The following is a 16,117-nucleotide window of genomic DNA, read 5'->3' on the forward strand; positions in this document are numbered from 1 at the left end:
GTAGATTGATAAACTTTTGAAGAAGGTAAAACACATCACATCATAAACAATTCTCGCAATTGAAGTATGTACACATTTCTAGATCGACAAACTTTTGAAGAAGGTAAAACACATGACATCGTAAACAATCTAGACTGACAAACTTTTAAAAAGGTAAAACTCAAATCGTTAACAAACCTCGCAATTGAAGTATGTACACACTTTTGAAAAACTTTTGAAGGAAAAAACTCATAACATCGTAAACAAACCGCACAACGTATGTACACACTTTTGCTTTTTAAAGAAGGTAAAACTCCTAACATGACCTCACAACAAAATGAAAGAAGAAAGTGCAAAACTTTATACGATAAACACAAATTTATATGATGTACACGCTTATGGACTGAAGATATCTGTGATATAACTAGTTATAACTAGTAAATACGAAACTTGATAAGATTTATCTATCGTTACAGGTCAACTTTACCTTATGTTATTAAATTATACACACACTTCTTAGTCCTTACCAAAAAATAAATAAATTACACATACACTAACAGTGTATAGAACAGAACTTAAAGGCCTTATTAAATAACCATTTTTACAACCTGCCTATGCTCTCTGAAGCTACCAAAAGAAAAGATGCTATGTCTACACCATTAGATGCTAAACTATACAGTCAAAATTTTGGTCACATGAAGCATCCAGCATACTGGTGATTTAACGAGTCTTCGGAGCCACCTGCAATAAACTTCAAAATCAAACTGACCGAAAACTAGCACATTACTGACAACCAGCGAAACACCCAATTCAAGATCAAAAGACTACGTTGCAAAAATAGAGCCGTTGAAATGAACTAGTTGAAACATGCAGGCAAAACTCCAATGCACCCAATAGCATATCATTTCTCCCACACAGAAAGAAAGAATAGGAAGACATTTTCGGACTGTAAACACTAACATAACTAAAACAATCAAATACTGCAAACAGGCTATGGAAAGTTACCTTTTCTCATTGGAGTTTATGTGAGCAAAGCTGCAGTTTATCCTCACTCAAACAACCCAGCAATACCGAATTTTGGAGGTGTGCATACCTAACATCGCGAACTGGGCTGTTCAGAGATTTAATACGCTGAGCCACATTTAAAGATGGCAATTCATGTAAGACCAGTTCCATTGTTGCGTCATCACCAGAAGCAAACATGGGGTTCTTCTTCCCTCTATCAATTATAGCAGTTTTCGGAAGTCGGATGCCACTAACTTTGGCACAAGAAGCTCCTAACTTCTGGTATCTGCTGCCAACTCTCCTGTAAAGAACATGAGAACCGTATACTGCTTGCTCCATTGTAGAAACTGGAGTGGGCAATACTTGAGAAGCAGCCATGTCACCAGAGATCTCCAGTTTAGGACGGAAAGAGGCAACTATGTCATCATTTCTATCTCCACAAGCGAGAGATATACAAATTCCTTGATTCTCTGACTCAGGGACCAAGCACGGCCTTCAGTGATAAATGAAACTCTATTATAAACATGGAATTCGTAAAATTACTAGAGAATATCACAGAGCTTCAAGATAACTCTCTCAAACCAGCTTGATAAATCACCAAAATCATACAGATGATCCAGCTAAAATCTGTTTCAGTATATCAGATGCACTCTGACCCTAAACTCCTTGAAAGAAGATTTGGGGCATAGTCAAACATTCAAAGCACTCTTTTAGACCAGTGTGAAAAGTCAACTAAACAGGCATTTAGTCCCAGCATGATCTAACATCTATCATTTAGAAGTTCTCATCACTTATCATTAGTGGACAATATGGTAGAGCTTCACGATTAACAATCTCTCAGATCAGCCTTAAAACTTAAAAAGTAAAACTAAAAAAAGAATAGTTGATCCCTGCACGATTTACATCCATGTAATTGACACTCTTATCACTTAAATCTGTCCCGCCAACTACTCAACTCCTCTTAACATGATTCTGGACATGCCCATGCATATTCAAATAATCTATCAGGAAAAGGCGAAACACGATAACAACTTCAAGGAACAAAAAATAATCAATCACCCCCCATGTATCATTCACTGAGACGCTGTCTGAAGATAATCTACAAGATCATTTTTCTGACCTGTCTATTGAGATATTGGATCACCATTTCATACCAGCAACTTAACTGTTTTTCCATAACAAATTACATTCTCAAGAACCTATAACTCAATAACCAACTGGACTATTTAGTGAGCAGCAACTTGCGTTGAACACAATCACTTTTAATCTCCCCACAATGTGTAAACTATTATAAAAAAATATAGCGAGTACAACCATCACTTTCTTAAGCAATTATCTCTTTCTAAAAAATCTGGAAAATGGTCAACTAAATGCCTTCAACCATTTCTTTCTTCTATGCTATCCACTAGTGTATCTACTTCAAATCTTTTGAACAGGATGAATGAGTACCTAAAATATACTCAGGGACCAGAAAATGCAGGCTCCTTGAAGAATATCCCTAAGATCTTAATATTCAGTTAGGCTATTTGAAGAATATTGCTAAGATCTAACTTTGCAGTTAGTTATGATTAAAAGAGCCAAGGTACAAGATTAATCTATTGAGAGATATTTCAAGGTGCAAATATTCTTGAGGCAGTTACTCGGCAAAGAGTCATTGGATACTAACAGTTCTAAAGCTACAGTTAGGGATGGTGCAGCTCATAAGATATTAGATATTAAGGAAAAACTTGTTCACCTCAAGAAGCAACAACTAAGTGAAATTTCGAAGAAGTAAATATACTAGAACTCACCTTACGTCACTACTACCAAAGTTCCAGTGGCACAAGCCTACTGAAGATGCAGAAAGAACACTTCTAATGCCATCACCAAGTGTAGGAGATGTAAGGGAATGCACAGTATGAACAGGATTTCCTGTCAACCCCGTCATAGATTCCACTGGCCTTGTAGTTTGACGCCGATCAAATTGCAAAACCATGCCATTCTGCAAAAACAAAACTAAAAATACTCAGATACTAACTAATTTTTCTTTTGGATAAATAACAATGGGGTCTCCAAACTGAAAGATAGACTAACTAATGAAAACAAATAAATGCTCCCCCAATCTCAACTTGCTAGTCACTTTTGATTCCTTACTTGGCAAGTTGCCAAGCTATGAGATATATATTCATTCGTATTTAGAAACTACATTAAAAGAACCATAAGTTGTAATTTTCTGCCATGTAAAATACTGAGAGAATCGATTCAGAATTATTAGTCAAACAGCACTTTGTTTGACTCGCAAAAAATGAAAAGAGGCAACCATTTTCCAACAGATGGATTATATGTTAGGACCTGTAAACCGGCATACATATACTGCGAATTGTTGGCATCCCACGCACATGACCAAGGAACAGTCTGCATTACCAAATAGACCAAAAAAAAAAGGAAGAGTCAATTTAACTTTGGCCAATCATTAGAAGCTCAGTGCAAAAGTGATACTCTATCCATTAACAAACAAACTTTTCCTACATACAAGGACAAATAAGAGTCACAAAATTGGAGGGAAAATACCAGAAGTAACAAAAAGATTACTATCATGAAGCACATTACTGTGAAAAAAAGTCAAAGACACATCTAAAAAATTATAGCAGCAGGGCATTTGGAGGGCATGATGCAAATGCAGTGCTTTTTGCAACTCAGGATATGCCTTTCTTACCTGGTAAAGTTTTAAACATGGAATCACCTTTGATAATTGTACGAGGTTCCCAGGGCTCTTAAAACTTCTTTCAATTACTTGACAACTTACATAGATATAAATGCAATTTAAAGCAGCCTAGGACTTGAAGAACTCCTAATCTGCCAATTAGACTAAACCACAAAAATTTTACTATCATTCCAAGTATACTGTCTGTGACCTACCAACATCTACATGACAAGGAGAAAACACAATCTCATTGTCCAGACAAGTGATGAAGCAGGCAGGATGTATTTAACTTTGAAAAATTCAACAGGCTTTAGTATGATCAACCACAAAGATAAGACGAAAACAAAAAAATTATAAAACTGAGTTTTGCAGTCTATGTATTAGGAGGATAGGGTAAAGCAAAGCTAATTGCTATTCTAAAGAAAATTGTGTTTTGTTTGTCAACTCTCAAGTTGTAAATTGAAAGTAGCACTTCCAAAAGATGAATAAGTGGGTATTAAAGATCATCTTCTGATGCTGATAGTGAAGGTCCACCCGATTCCAATAGGTAACTCTGTAAATTTAACTGTGGAAATAAGGGACTCATGAGGCCTTAACAATTACCAACTTACCATAAAGTGTGTAAAAGTACAGAAAAATACTCCATAAGAACTATGAATCTAATGAACAATCATCCGAACAGAGAATTTTAGAGCTTATTGACCAAAATAAAATATATAATACAATATCCAACAACTCTGGGGCAATTTTAGCTTTACACAAACTCAACAAGTGAAAGCAAAAGGCAACTATAAAAAGAAGGCCCAGGAGTTAATTACCGGTAAGTCGTATGTCAGAACAGTATGGTTGTTTTCAGAACTGCAAAAAGAAAGAAAACAAATATATAAGATATTTACCAGAAGGAGAGCACAATACAGAAATTTTTCAATCAAGTAAAGTATATTTTATTGTTATACAGCAATTATTGGGCAGAAACTTGGGGGAGGTTATCAACCTAAGAACTGACAACTTCTTCCCTAAAGAAGCCAAGAGTATGATTCTATCATGAGGAGAAACATGCAAGTCCTTGATAGATTTCATGCTCACAGGAAGCGGAATGTCTTCTCTTTCATGCGGAGGCAACAGACTGATCTGCAAAAAGCAAAATTAAAAAAAAGTTGAAAGACAAATGTTGACTGCAAACCTTCAGAGAATTCCAATAAGGTGAACTATAAAATTTACTTTGGTAAGCATATGCTGTCCTCCCATTCCAGAGAGCCTTCTGGCAATCATCAAACTCTCACCATTGATGTCCACATCAAATAGGCGAGCACCATCAATCTGAATCTCTTTCTACAAACAGATAAAACATAAGGTTACTAACTCGACTAAACTTCAGCCAATGAGTGAATTTGATAAACATGCCAGTTCACTCTCAATATAAAACCAGTATGAAAAAAGAGGTAAGAGAAATAATGTTTGGGCCAATAAGCAGGAAGGGGACAGAACAGGCTTTATTTTCTCGGTCATCTTGGTACACAAGTCGCAATAAATGTGGAACAACCATGGATGAAGGACAAATGATTTCTCTGCTGATACTATCAGGTACACAAGTTGCCTAGATGTGGAGCACAATGGATGAAGGAGTAATGATTTCTCTGTTGCTTCTATAAGAAGTCAACCTTAAAAAGAAACACAATGCCTATGGCTCAAATTTCACATTTGACAAGAACAGAGGAGATGGCAAACCTGCAAAAGAAAACTATTCGCATATTCACGTTTTTCAGATTTGCCGTTGACATTGCATCCTGCACTCATAGATAGGTACTGGAACATCAGCTTGATACAATGATACAACATTGCCAATATTTTCAATATCCCCAAGCAAAGATTTCTCATCGAAAGCTTACCAAAAATGCGTACAGATGACCTGCTTTGCATTTTAGTTGGCGAACCCTCAGTTGTTCTCTACAAAGAACAGATATGCTGTAAGCAATATGCTGCTTTGATGAACAAAGGTTAACAGAGATATCTACACCATTGCACTGAAACTTGTTATCCAAATTTTCTGAAGCCGAAAAAACTACAGAAAAAATTTAAGAAAACCAAAGAAGAAAGACTAAACTAGGAAAGGGGAACGAACATACACATTAAAGAATGTTTCTAAAAAAGCCAAAAACAAGTACCTGATTTAACCAAAAAGGCATTGAAAAATGTCATATTCTGAAGAATATTAAAGGGGAATGCTGGCAGGAAAAAGAGGGCGATAATATGTTTTACAGAAAATGCACCGAAGTCAATCTGGTCCTCCAGGAAGAGGTATGCAACTAATTTAGTAAAGGGGTGAATTTTCAAACTAGGAAAAGCCATAAGTAAAAATATGGATGAAGTAGGCAAAATCAGCTAGATCTGTAGACCATCAATAAAAGCTTAAACAAAATTTACAATGGGTGTTATATTAGCAACAATTTCACTTAAAAAGTGCAATACACATGGGGGACACCCAACAAACCGGAGAAGTGATTCTGGAAATGATTTAATTTAATCCACCACTTACCCACCCACCCGAAAAAACAAAAAAAGAAACCTATACTACCAACCAAACTAAATAGATGAATTGAAGGAGGCTGGTGCAAACAAGAAGCACAGAAGAAATAGCACAAAAGGTGAGACTTACCTCTTTGAGGTGCTCCACTTGCTTATGTAACTCGGCTTCTCTCCTCCTCCACTCAATTTCTTTCTTACACCAATCAGTGCACTGCACATATTCAATGTGGTCTTATAATCACCATGAGAACATGTAAGGAAAAATGTAATAGCATTTCCAAAGAGCTGAGAAAATTGCTTTCAAAAGTCAGGTTAGAGCAGAAGTATCATTGCTGCAGCTAACCCAGAGTGAATTTGCTACCCAACAAAGCATAAGGTGACAGATGACTTGAATACCCATACAGAGAGAAAAGAAGCTAGTTGTTAAAAGCAAACAATTTTGGATTTGCATAGTGAAGAAGGTACAAAGTAGAGTAAGGTAAGCGCAACAAAAGTTTTGGTTTTCTTCTCCAATTCAAGGCATTTATTCTTTCCCTTTTGGTACAGTTGAAACATTATGACGGAAGGGATTATTTTTATCTTATATATTTCTGTTTGATTTTAGATGATTACAAAAGCTAATGCAACTTCTTCACTGATAATCATCTTTCTCCTTGTGTTTCCAACTAAGAAACTGAGAGAAACTGCCCTAACATATACCAACTATATAAGAAGTTTCCACAAATATACGTCAAGTTTATAGAATCTTGAGCAAGTTTGTCCATTTGAAAACTAACAAATATCTTTAACTGCACTAATACTTTTTAAATTGAGCAAAGGAAAATCTAACCTGAAGGCGCGAAAAGATAACCATCTAACCATCGTCCTATTGTTTTTATTTTCTTTTTTTTAAGGTGTGTGCGAGTCGGTTAGGTCAGTCTGATACGTTTTCCTCAAGTAGTTTGTGTAGGTTACATGGAAAACCTTGAAGGTCTCCACTGTGAATATTCATTTAGATGTTAGACCTGAATTCTATCAGGAGATTGCACTGACTAAATCTAAAACCTTCATTATTCCTCACCTCTTTTTCAAGAGAAAAACAACTGGCTTCAAGAGACCTAATTTTCTGCAAAAGAGGAAGGAGTTCGATCAGTATCTCATGGAGCAACTCTCAAGATATAAGCGTCAAATTATGACCTTTTGAAGTTCTTCGTCAACAGCATGAAGTCGAGAAGCATAAAGTACTCGAATACCCTTCACTGTGCATTTCTTATTACACTGGGGGCACTGCAAAAGCACAAAAGAAAGAATGTGAAGGATGAACTGAAACAGGATCTTCAAATATTGTATAAAACAAGGACCAAATTATTATAAGAAATACCTTTCCTAACCTTCCTTTTTGTTTCAACCACTTTTTGATACACAACAAACCATATATATGCCCACAAGGAAGACAGCTGCAAAAGATTAGACACCGGAAGACAACGGAAGTATTAACACTTGAAATATATATTTTCAATTATAAGTCATATATCTATCAATCAATCAGCTGAACCTCAACTTCACTAGTTTGGTCAACTGTACGGATTATCAATATATGTTGAACTTTATTTGGGTCAAGAATCATTACATTACTAAAATAAGTCATGTTATGCGTCAACTAGGAAATTCTCTCAAACTAAAAATTCTGTGAAATACCAAACTTATCTCTACAGTGACATGTAAGTATCTAACTTTGCTGATGCCTAGATCTGTGAAAGAAATGTTGTTGTGCTGGAGAACTGGAAGAAGGAGGAGAAAGTGTAGAGCTTGGAATGTCGTTCATTTAGCATTAATATGGATCATTTGGATAGAGAAATAAGAGGGATTTTTGGCACACCCATTTAGTGCCGGGTAACATGCCCGGGTTGTATAGAGGATTGGGTGTCTTTTGTAGAGAATCATGCAGCGTTGTAGCCTTGCAGGCTCTTTACTTTTTGGTATACTTGTATTAGGCCATTTTACTAATATAATTGATGACATGATTACAAAAATGCAATTCTCTAACCATAATTTTAATTAGTTGTATGAGTCTTTTATTTACATTTTTATGTTTTTAGCTCTAACCACATTGATTTCAAGAGATGATAAGACTTTAGCGACAACTGCTCTCCGTGTATTTTAGGTTTACTTCATATCATTTTGATACCTTTAATCATGATATTTTTCCACCTACTAACCAATGCACGGTATGCAGAACATCCACAAACAAAATCAAACAACCTTCCACCAATTCATCCTCTATGTTTATGCATCATTTGTAGGATGTGAACCATGATCATTCAACTGTCACTTGTCAAAAGAACAGAAAACCAAGTGCTTCAATAGGGAGGGGATGATAGTTTTAGATGAAGTAAAAAAGCTTCACTGAAAGCATCAAGAAGATGCAAAACAGTAGTATGGTCGAGGCTATGAAAGATATTGAATTAGATTATTTGCATACATAGCCATTCTAAAACCAAGGAGTTAATAGGGTGAAAATTTTTGTTAGAGGAATATACAAGGGACACATTGGGCCAGCTACATATATATAAAAGACATCTATAGTATCACTAAAGTTGTCTTGAGGAGACGTGTTACAGCCACCATCAAAACATCTTTGTTCCTTTCAATCCATAAGGAGACATGTGCCAGCCAGCCATGTAGTATTCATTCGAATTTGCATGAATGTGTATTACAATCAAGCCAATTGAAACAAACTCCTAAATTTTGTAACAGAACCCACTGACCTTAATTTAGTATGAATTTTTTTTCATCTTCAAGGAAAACTAAACAGAAATGTTCTACAACATCTAATTTTTCTTTCGAGGTTATAGCACTTTGCTCAAGTTCTCAAAAAAAAAAACGCTGTTTTACAAATCTTATTTCCCTTTTACACGTTGAACTAAACTGATTTTTTTCTTTTTTACAAAAAGATGAAGGTTTTAAAACACTATTTTCAAAGATTTTGAGAACAAATAAAAAATAGAACAAAAACAACATACCTTGTGCTATATCATACACCTGAGGCTTCTTTTCGTCTATATCACTATTGAATGTAGATGGTTCTACACTCACTTACAGTTACAGGCGTAGCACATTCAGTTATGCTAAGCCGGAACTCAACATTACTATTGTAAACTGTAATCTGCAATCCCTAGCTATGTATAAAATCTTATAATATGTACAACTAATTTTTTTTCAAAATCAATACTGTTCCAATTTCCAAATTAAATTCAAGAGAGTAGATAGTGTATTCATTCATGGTTGTTTGCTACTGATGTTCATCATGATTTAAAAAATTTATCTACATTGAAGTACAAGGAAGTAAATTACTGACCAAATTTGGTGGTCACCGTCATTTGTCCAAGCTTCCATGCATATAGAACAAAACAATCCATCAATTTCACTTCGATTCCACTCCTCTCCTACACCGCCTTCTTCCTTATCAGCATTTTGCGACGCCGTTTCCTCTCCTTTGCTCCTACTTGTATCATCTCCACTTTCCACAGCAGAATTATCCAAATTATCAACATTAATCACCCGCTCTGGAGATGAAATTCTCGCAGCACCACGATCTCCATACAAAACCCTACGCAACGTCCTCCTTCCATTACTCGACTCTTCTTCTTCCTCCTCCTCCTCCTCTTCCTCCTCCTCTTCTTCTTCATCTTCTTCGTCTTCCTCCGTCTCTTCTTCTTCCTCTCTTTCTAACAAAATAATGTCACCGGCGACGAGTTCACTCACGTCGGCGCCGCCGGCGCCAATTCGACGGAGAAACCTCTCGTAATCGCGATCTGTAACTACACTGCCGCCGGCCATTGCCGTTAAATTATGCACCGCTTCAGCTCTCCTTTTTTTCCCCAATTTTGCTCAATTTTGGGTACAAAGTGAGTGCCGGAATTTTTTTTTGGAGGGAATACACTCTCTTTAATACGCAAATTGAAACGCCTTTTAACTATTCATTTTACTATAAACAAAAGGCATGATAAAAATGGCACTTATATAAAAACAATTTTTCGATAGACTCTCGTTTCAAATATATAAAAAAAATTATTATGAAATTTTACTCTTCGTCAAATACTAAATGTATGATATCGTAAAAAGGATGTATAGTTCATTTGAATTAATAAGCAGAAATCGAGGAAATATGTGAAATATAAATGTTAAATAAACTAATTAAATAATTACACATATAATCTAAATGAACTATCAGTATTTGAAATATACACGTCAAACAAAATAATTGAATAATTACATTTATATTTTAAATATTATTTTTAGTAAAAAAGAATTTTTTTAAAAAAATAGTAAAGAGAAATCGTGAAAATATATGAAATATACACGTCAAGTGAACCAATTAAACAACTATATACATATTTGAATGGATTTTAAATAAAAAGAAATTGATAAAGTATGTAAAATAAACACCTCAAATTGAATAACAAAATAATTACACATATAATTTAAATAATATTTAATTAAAAAACCATGAAATATACACATTAATCGAATAAATTAAAATTAAATTTCTTTCACCAAAAAAGGAAAAAAGAATAAAAAACAAGTGGAAGAGTAAATAAATTTCGTCTAAAATTGATCAAATATTAATCTAATTATTATGGCAAAATATCTTTATACTAACATATATAATATAACGAAAAAATTAGTTTCAAAAAAATAATAACTTATAATAAAATATTTTTCACAAAAATATTAAATGGGTCAACCCGACCCGACCCGACTATTGGATCTCCTTCAAAAAGTCGACTCTTTGACCCGGAAAAGTAAACAAAGGTCATCTTCTTCTCCACACAAAAACAAACCAGAAATCTAAGAACACAAAGGAAAAAAGTAATTTTTTTTTAAACAAATCTTTAAAAAAAATGGTAAGAATCAAAATCTTTAGTTGAATTTCCATTAATTATGTATACCCTTTTCTTAATATGATTTTCTGTTTTTTTTGGGCAAAAAATTGCAGGTTTGTGTAGCTTGCTTAATACCACTGTTCCTAGTCCCGATCGTTAATTTATTACCTGTTCTCTTCCATATTCTCATGGTAAGATCCTTTAAAAAGTTGATTTATTGGTTAATTTTGATGTTTATAGTGTTAATTTGTGTTTTTTTTTTGGGATTTTATAGGCGAAAGTTTATAGAATGTGTGGGAAGGAGTATCAGAAACCAGAAAGCGCACCTCCTGCTTGTCCTTTTAAACCATCAGCTACTAAACCCAATAATTCTGTAAGTTTTTTTTTTTCGATTATAAAGGTGTGATCTTTTGCTTAGATGGGTTGAGCCGAGGGTCTATTGGAAACATTGGAAATAGTCTCGTTAACTTTAAGGTAGGGGGTTAATTTTTTTTTTTTCATTATAAAGGCGTGATCTTTTGCTTAGATGTATTGAGCTGAGGGTATATTGGAAATAGTTTCGTTACCTTTGAGGTAGGGGGTAAGGTTTGTGGACATTTTACCCTCCCGAGAGCTCACTTTGTGGGACGATACGGGGTATGTTGTTGTTGTTGTTGATCTTTTGGTTGGATGTGTTTGACTTGCTTGAAAAAATTGGAAGATGCTAAATCCGATGATTTTGTAAGTTGTTTGATTGTAAAGGTGTGATCTTTTGCTTAGATGTGTTGATTTGCTTGAAAAACTTTGGAGGTACTATAAACTTAATAACTCTGTAAGTTTGTTTTAGATTATAAAGGTGTGATCTTTTGCTTAGATGTGTTGAGTTGAGGGTCTATTGGAAATAGTCTCGTTACCTATGAGGTAGGGTGTAAGGTTTGTGGATATTTTACTCTCCCGAGAGCTCACTTTGTGGGACGACACGGGGTATGTTGTTGTTCTGTTGTTGATCTTTTGGTTGGATGTGTTTGACTTGTTTGAAAATTGGAAGATGCTAAATCCAATAATTTTTGTAAGTTATTTGATTGTAAAGGTGTGATCTTTTGCTTAGATGTGTTGATTTGCTTGAAAACTTGGGAGCTACTATAAACTTAATAATTTTGTGAGTTCGTTAGATTATAAAGGTGTGATCTTTTGCTTAGATGTGTTGATTTGCTTATAAAATTTGCGAGCTACTAAACCCAAAAATTATGTAAGTTGTTTGATTGTAAAGGTGTGATCTTTTGTTTCAAAGTGTTGATGAACAATAACTACAACAAATGTGTGATCACACAAGTGGGGGGGTGTAAATGGTAGAGTGTACACCTTACGCCTACCTTGATAGGTATAGAGAGGTTGTTTCAAGGTGTGATCTTTGTTTTGAAGTGTTGACTTGATTGAAAAACTTGTAAGCTAATAACTGGATAATTCTGTAAGTTGTTTGATTGTAAAGACATGATCTTTTGTTTCAAAGTTTTGACTTGCTTGAAAATCTTGTAATCTAATAACCCAATATTTCTGTAAGTTGTTTGATTGTGAAGGTGTGATTTTTTTAAAGTGTTGACCTGCTTGAAAAACTTGTGAGCTACTAACCCAATAATTCTGTAAGGCGTTTGATTGTGAAGGCGTGATCTTTGTTTCGAAGTGCTCACTTGCTCGCAAAACTTGTAAGCTACTAACCCAATAATTCTGTAAGTTGTTTGATTGCAAAGGTGTGATTTTTCGTATAGACGTGTTGAGTTGAAAAACATGTGAGCTACTAACCCAATAATGTTATTAAGTTTTTTGATTGTAAAGTGTGAGTTTTGTTTCAAAGTGTTGACTTGCTTGAAAGATTTGTAAGCTACTAAAACCCAATAATTGTGTAAGTAGTTTGATTATTAGGGCTTCTATAAGTGGTAGTATATAATAGCTAGGTTTGGTAAAGCCCAATAGCTTTGTTCTAAACTCGGTATTTGTGTTAAAAAATTATCAAATATGTACAAAATTAAAAATTCAGAACCGAGTTACAAACACTTGGGCCATTTCTTAGAATCCCTAACCCATAAAGTTCAAATCCTTGCTCCGCCTCTATTTTTGTTTCACAACTTGTTGGCTTGCTTGAAAAGTTTGTTCTTGTTGCGAAATATATGAACTAGATGATCTTGGTTGGAATGTTTGATTGAAATTCGCTGTTGCCTGTGTGTGTATATGTATACGCGTGCATACCTGAATAAGCTGCTCAGAGTGTCTGATTGAAATTCATTGGTGCCCACACGTGGATCCTTTCAAACAAATTGTATTGATGCTAGTTGATTGGTATAAATGTGTATGTGTGTGTTTTGGGTGGTTGAATGTATCTTTTGCTTGGATTTGTGGTGAACAAGTTGTTTGAAATTTGGATATAGGAAATGCAATATCGTTTAGCTTTCTTCAGGAAAGAGTTGTTTTCTTTGAAGTTAATGACCTCGTTGTGCCTGTAATGCTTTTTAATTTGGGGAAGCACCAGCTTATAGTGCATATGATTGTCTGAATACCCCGATGGTGTTTTACTATTTTTGATGATAGCATTTAGAACGTTGAATTTTTCTGAAGACGAATGTAAATGTGTGAAGTATGGGTTGGAAAAGCAATATGCTGAATCTTTGAGGACATTCTGATGCACATGATGCTAAAACTTGGGGGATTTAGGTGATTGTGGTTTATTCTTTTCTTCCAGATATTCATGATATTGAGTACATGAAACCAAAGTACAATGTTGAATGAAAAGTTTAACCCACAATAAAGAAAGCACCAAAAGAACTTAACTTCAATCATAGTTTTTGTTCACAGTTGAGGTTCTTGAGTATACTTTTTGTTTCATTTCTCTCATTTTAATGGTAGACAAAAATAAGAAACACGATATATATTTGGAAAGAAAAACTGGGTTGTTGTTGACTTGTTTCTTATCCAATCAGCTCTTAAAAGAATGCTGAAAATTTTCTATCAAAAATTTCCTGTTTGCCCGAGGTTCAAATGGAAACACTCTTCTCCAATGATCTATTATTTGAGTTTAAGCTTTTGCACAGTACTTGGTAATACGTTGATGAGGTTTAAGGGTTCAGTTCTTATAAAACTAAGCTGTAGATATGACCCTCAATGTGGTCGAGATATTTCTCTCGAGGAGACAGTGTAGAACTACCTTGTTCACCGAAAACTTAAACAATCCTGCATTTTGGTTCACGTCCTCCGGGACATGTTAGACCTTAACTTTTTCTGCTCCTGTTCAGTTGTGGTTCCCGTGCATTGCGTGAGCTTAGTAAACCGGGTTGCCCTCTCTTTTTTAAAAAAAAAATTGTGGATCGAAATGAAAAATAACTTCCTCATTTTTTCATTTGAGACTATCCACTGCAATGATCCTTTCGTGTTTCGTTCACATTTCACACTTTCAAGTTTGTTCCCTACACTTGTTAAAGTTTAGATCTTCTTTCCCCTGTTTATTTATGGATTTAATTCCCTGACTTCAAATTTTCTTTCCCAAATTCATATTGTAACGTTCAACAAAACCGACTGGAGTTTTGTTGCAGGAAATACTAAGCTTATGTAGAGCTGATAAATCTGTCACAAGCTAGCTACCATTGACCTTCCCAATCTCAAGGGATAAGGCTGAGACTGTGCATTGTTTATTTTCCATTAGTATTCTCTGCTTGCTCTACTACAACAGTTCACCTTGACCACGATATCATGCACCTCTAGAAAAGTTTCTGTTCGGAACTACAGTTGTTGCATTACCCCTATTGCTTTTCAACATCAGGAGGTAATACCCTACGAGATGTTTGGTAGGCACACATACAAGTTTGAAATCTATATATTGAACCAAGTCTAGTATTTAGATGGATCAAAGTTGAACTGGTTTCTAGGTCATCAAAAAGAAAAACAAATTTCATCAGCTTTGTTCTTGTCTTCTTGCTACAAATTATCATATGTTATACCTTATTCTATCTAGACATTACTTTTTCTTGGGGGTTTTGAGACAACTAGTAGTAGTGTATGTTCATTGCATAATTGAGCATAAGAAAATCAAAATATGCAGATTGGCACTTCTTTATGCCTAAAGCTGTTTTATTTCAAGGTGTTATGAGCATATGATATCAAGTGAGGAATGACTGAGTCTTCACTACTTGTTAAAGCTTTTCATAAATATGATAAAAGAGAATAACAGTTACCTCTGTCAAAAAAATTATGATAGAAGAGAATATATTTGTTCAAATCTGTATTCAAGTTTATGGAAAATAGTCTGTTTATGATGTCTATAGGCAAAGCTAGCTGAGTTTCTAGATATGCCTTTACTATGTATTGTATGCTAGTCAAAAACTCAAATATCGCTCCTTCACTTCTGTTTTCTTAACTATTTGACGTTAATGAACCTTCAGAGCTATCTGAACCTATACCCATACATTGTCACTAAATTATGGAAATAAAAAGAAGGATACTATTTTGGAATCCTGGTTAATGGTATAATTTTCCGTGACATCTTTTAAATTTTCCATTTGCTAACAGATTATTGCAGTACATGTAGTTTGAGCTTCTAAACTAGATCAATCCTCGTATTTGTGCCATTTGAACTAACGTTATATCCTTTCGTCCATCTTATTTATTGCGTTAATCAATATCTCAGTATAACAAAACACATTGTGTCTAACAGGTTTCCGGAGAAGAACCAAGTCCTGGCGCCCCCCATCCTGTACCTAAGGCAGTTGGAGTGGATGATTCCAAGCAGGACTAACTTTTGAAGTTGGAAACTTTGATTGTATTCAGCAAATTACATATCGGTTACGTCTTCCTTGAGACTATGCAGGTTCTCCTAGCCATTGTAAAAATGATATTGTGTGCTACCAATATCATCTTGGTTATAATTTAGTTTGTGGAGATTTGGATCATATAAACTGGACCTTCTACTTGTAAATCTATGTTTAAGACACATGACATCTGATTGTGTCTTTTCTACTTTATAATCTTTCTTCAGTTGTTTTATGTATGTGAAAGTGTCATTCTTGTGTCAATCACATGAAAGTGACAATTTGGA

The 16,117-nt window shown here is 34.7% G+C and overlaps 1 protein-coding gene and 1 long non-coding RNA gene across 2 annotated transcripts; one reads left to right on the forward strand and one right to left on the reverse strand.

Annotated features, from left to right (window-relative positions):
- Positions 1–374: 374 nt before the first annotated feature.
- On the reverse strand, positions 375–10,164 carry LOC101258298 (uncharacterized). Its single transcript, XM_004246565.4, has 14 exons — positions 9,531–10,164; positions 7,554–7,629; positions 7,370–7,459; positions 7,254–7,298; positions 6,324–6,404; positions 5,557–5,614; positions 5,396–5,454; positions 4,889–4,999; positions 4,662–4,798; positions 4,486–4,525; positions 3,316–3,378; positions 2,775–2,965; positions 985–1,477; positions 375–720 (listed from the first exon to the last, which is right to left on the reverse strand). Exons 1-13 carry the CDS (start codon positions 10,010–10,012, stop codon positions 991–993), a joined length of 1,920 nt encoding a protein of 639 aa, XP_004246613.1. The 5' UTR covers positions 10,013–10,164; the 3' UTR covers positions 375–720; positions 985–990.
- A 772-nt stretch (positions 10,165–10,936) lies between these two features.
- Positions 10,937–16,117, forward strand: LOC101258892 (uncharacterized). Its single transcript, XR_183077.5, has 4 exons — positions 10,937–11,079; positions 11,172–11,249; positions 11,333–11,431; positions 15,737–16,117. It is a non-coding gene; the product is annotated as an uncharacterized lncRNA (long non-coding RNA).

The sequence above is a fragment of the Solanum lycopersicum genome, chromosome 9 (genome assembly GCF_036512215.1).
Source record: "Solanum lycopersicum chromosome 9, SLM_r2.1".
Classification (NCBI taxonomy): domain Eukaryota; kingdom Viridiplantae; phylum Streptophyta; class Magnoliopsida; order Solanales; family Solanaceae; genus Solanum; species Solanum lycopersicum.

Excerpts from the sequence above, each read along its gene's own strand:
- LOC101258298 (XM_004246565.4), bottom strand. The coding sequence starts at position 10,012 with ATGGCCGGCGGCAGTGTAGTTACAGATCGCGATTACGAGAGGTTTCTC. Across the intron at positions 5,000-5,395 it reads CGAATAGTTTTCTTTTGCAG|AAAGAGATTCAGATTGATGG; the intron begins GTTTGCCATCTC and ends ATCTGTTTGTAG. Across the intron at positions 4,799-4,888 it reads GACAGCATATGCTTACCAAA|ATCAGTCTGTTGCCTCCGCA; the intron begins GTAAATTTTATA and ends TGCTTTTTGCAG.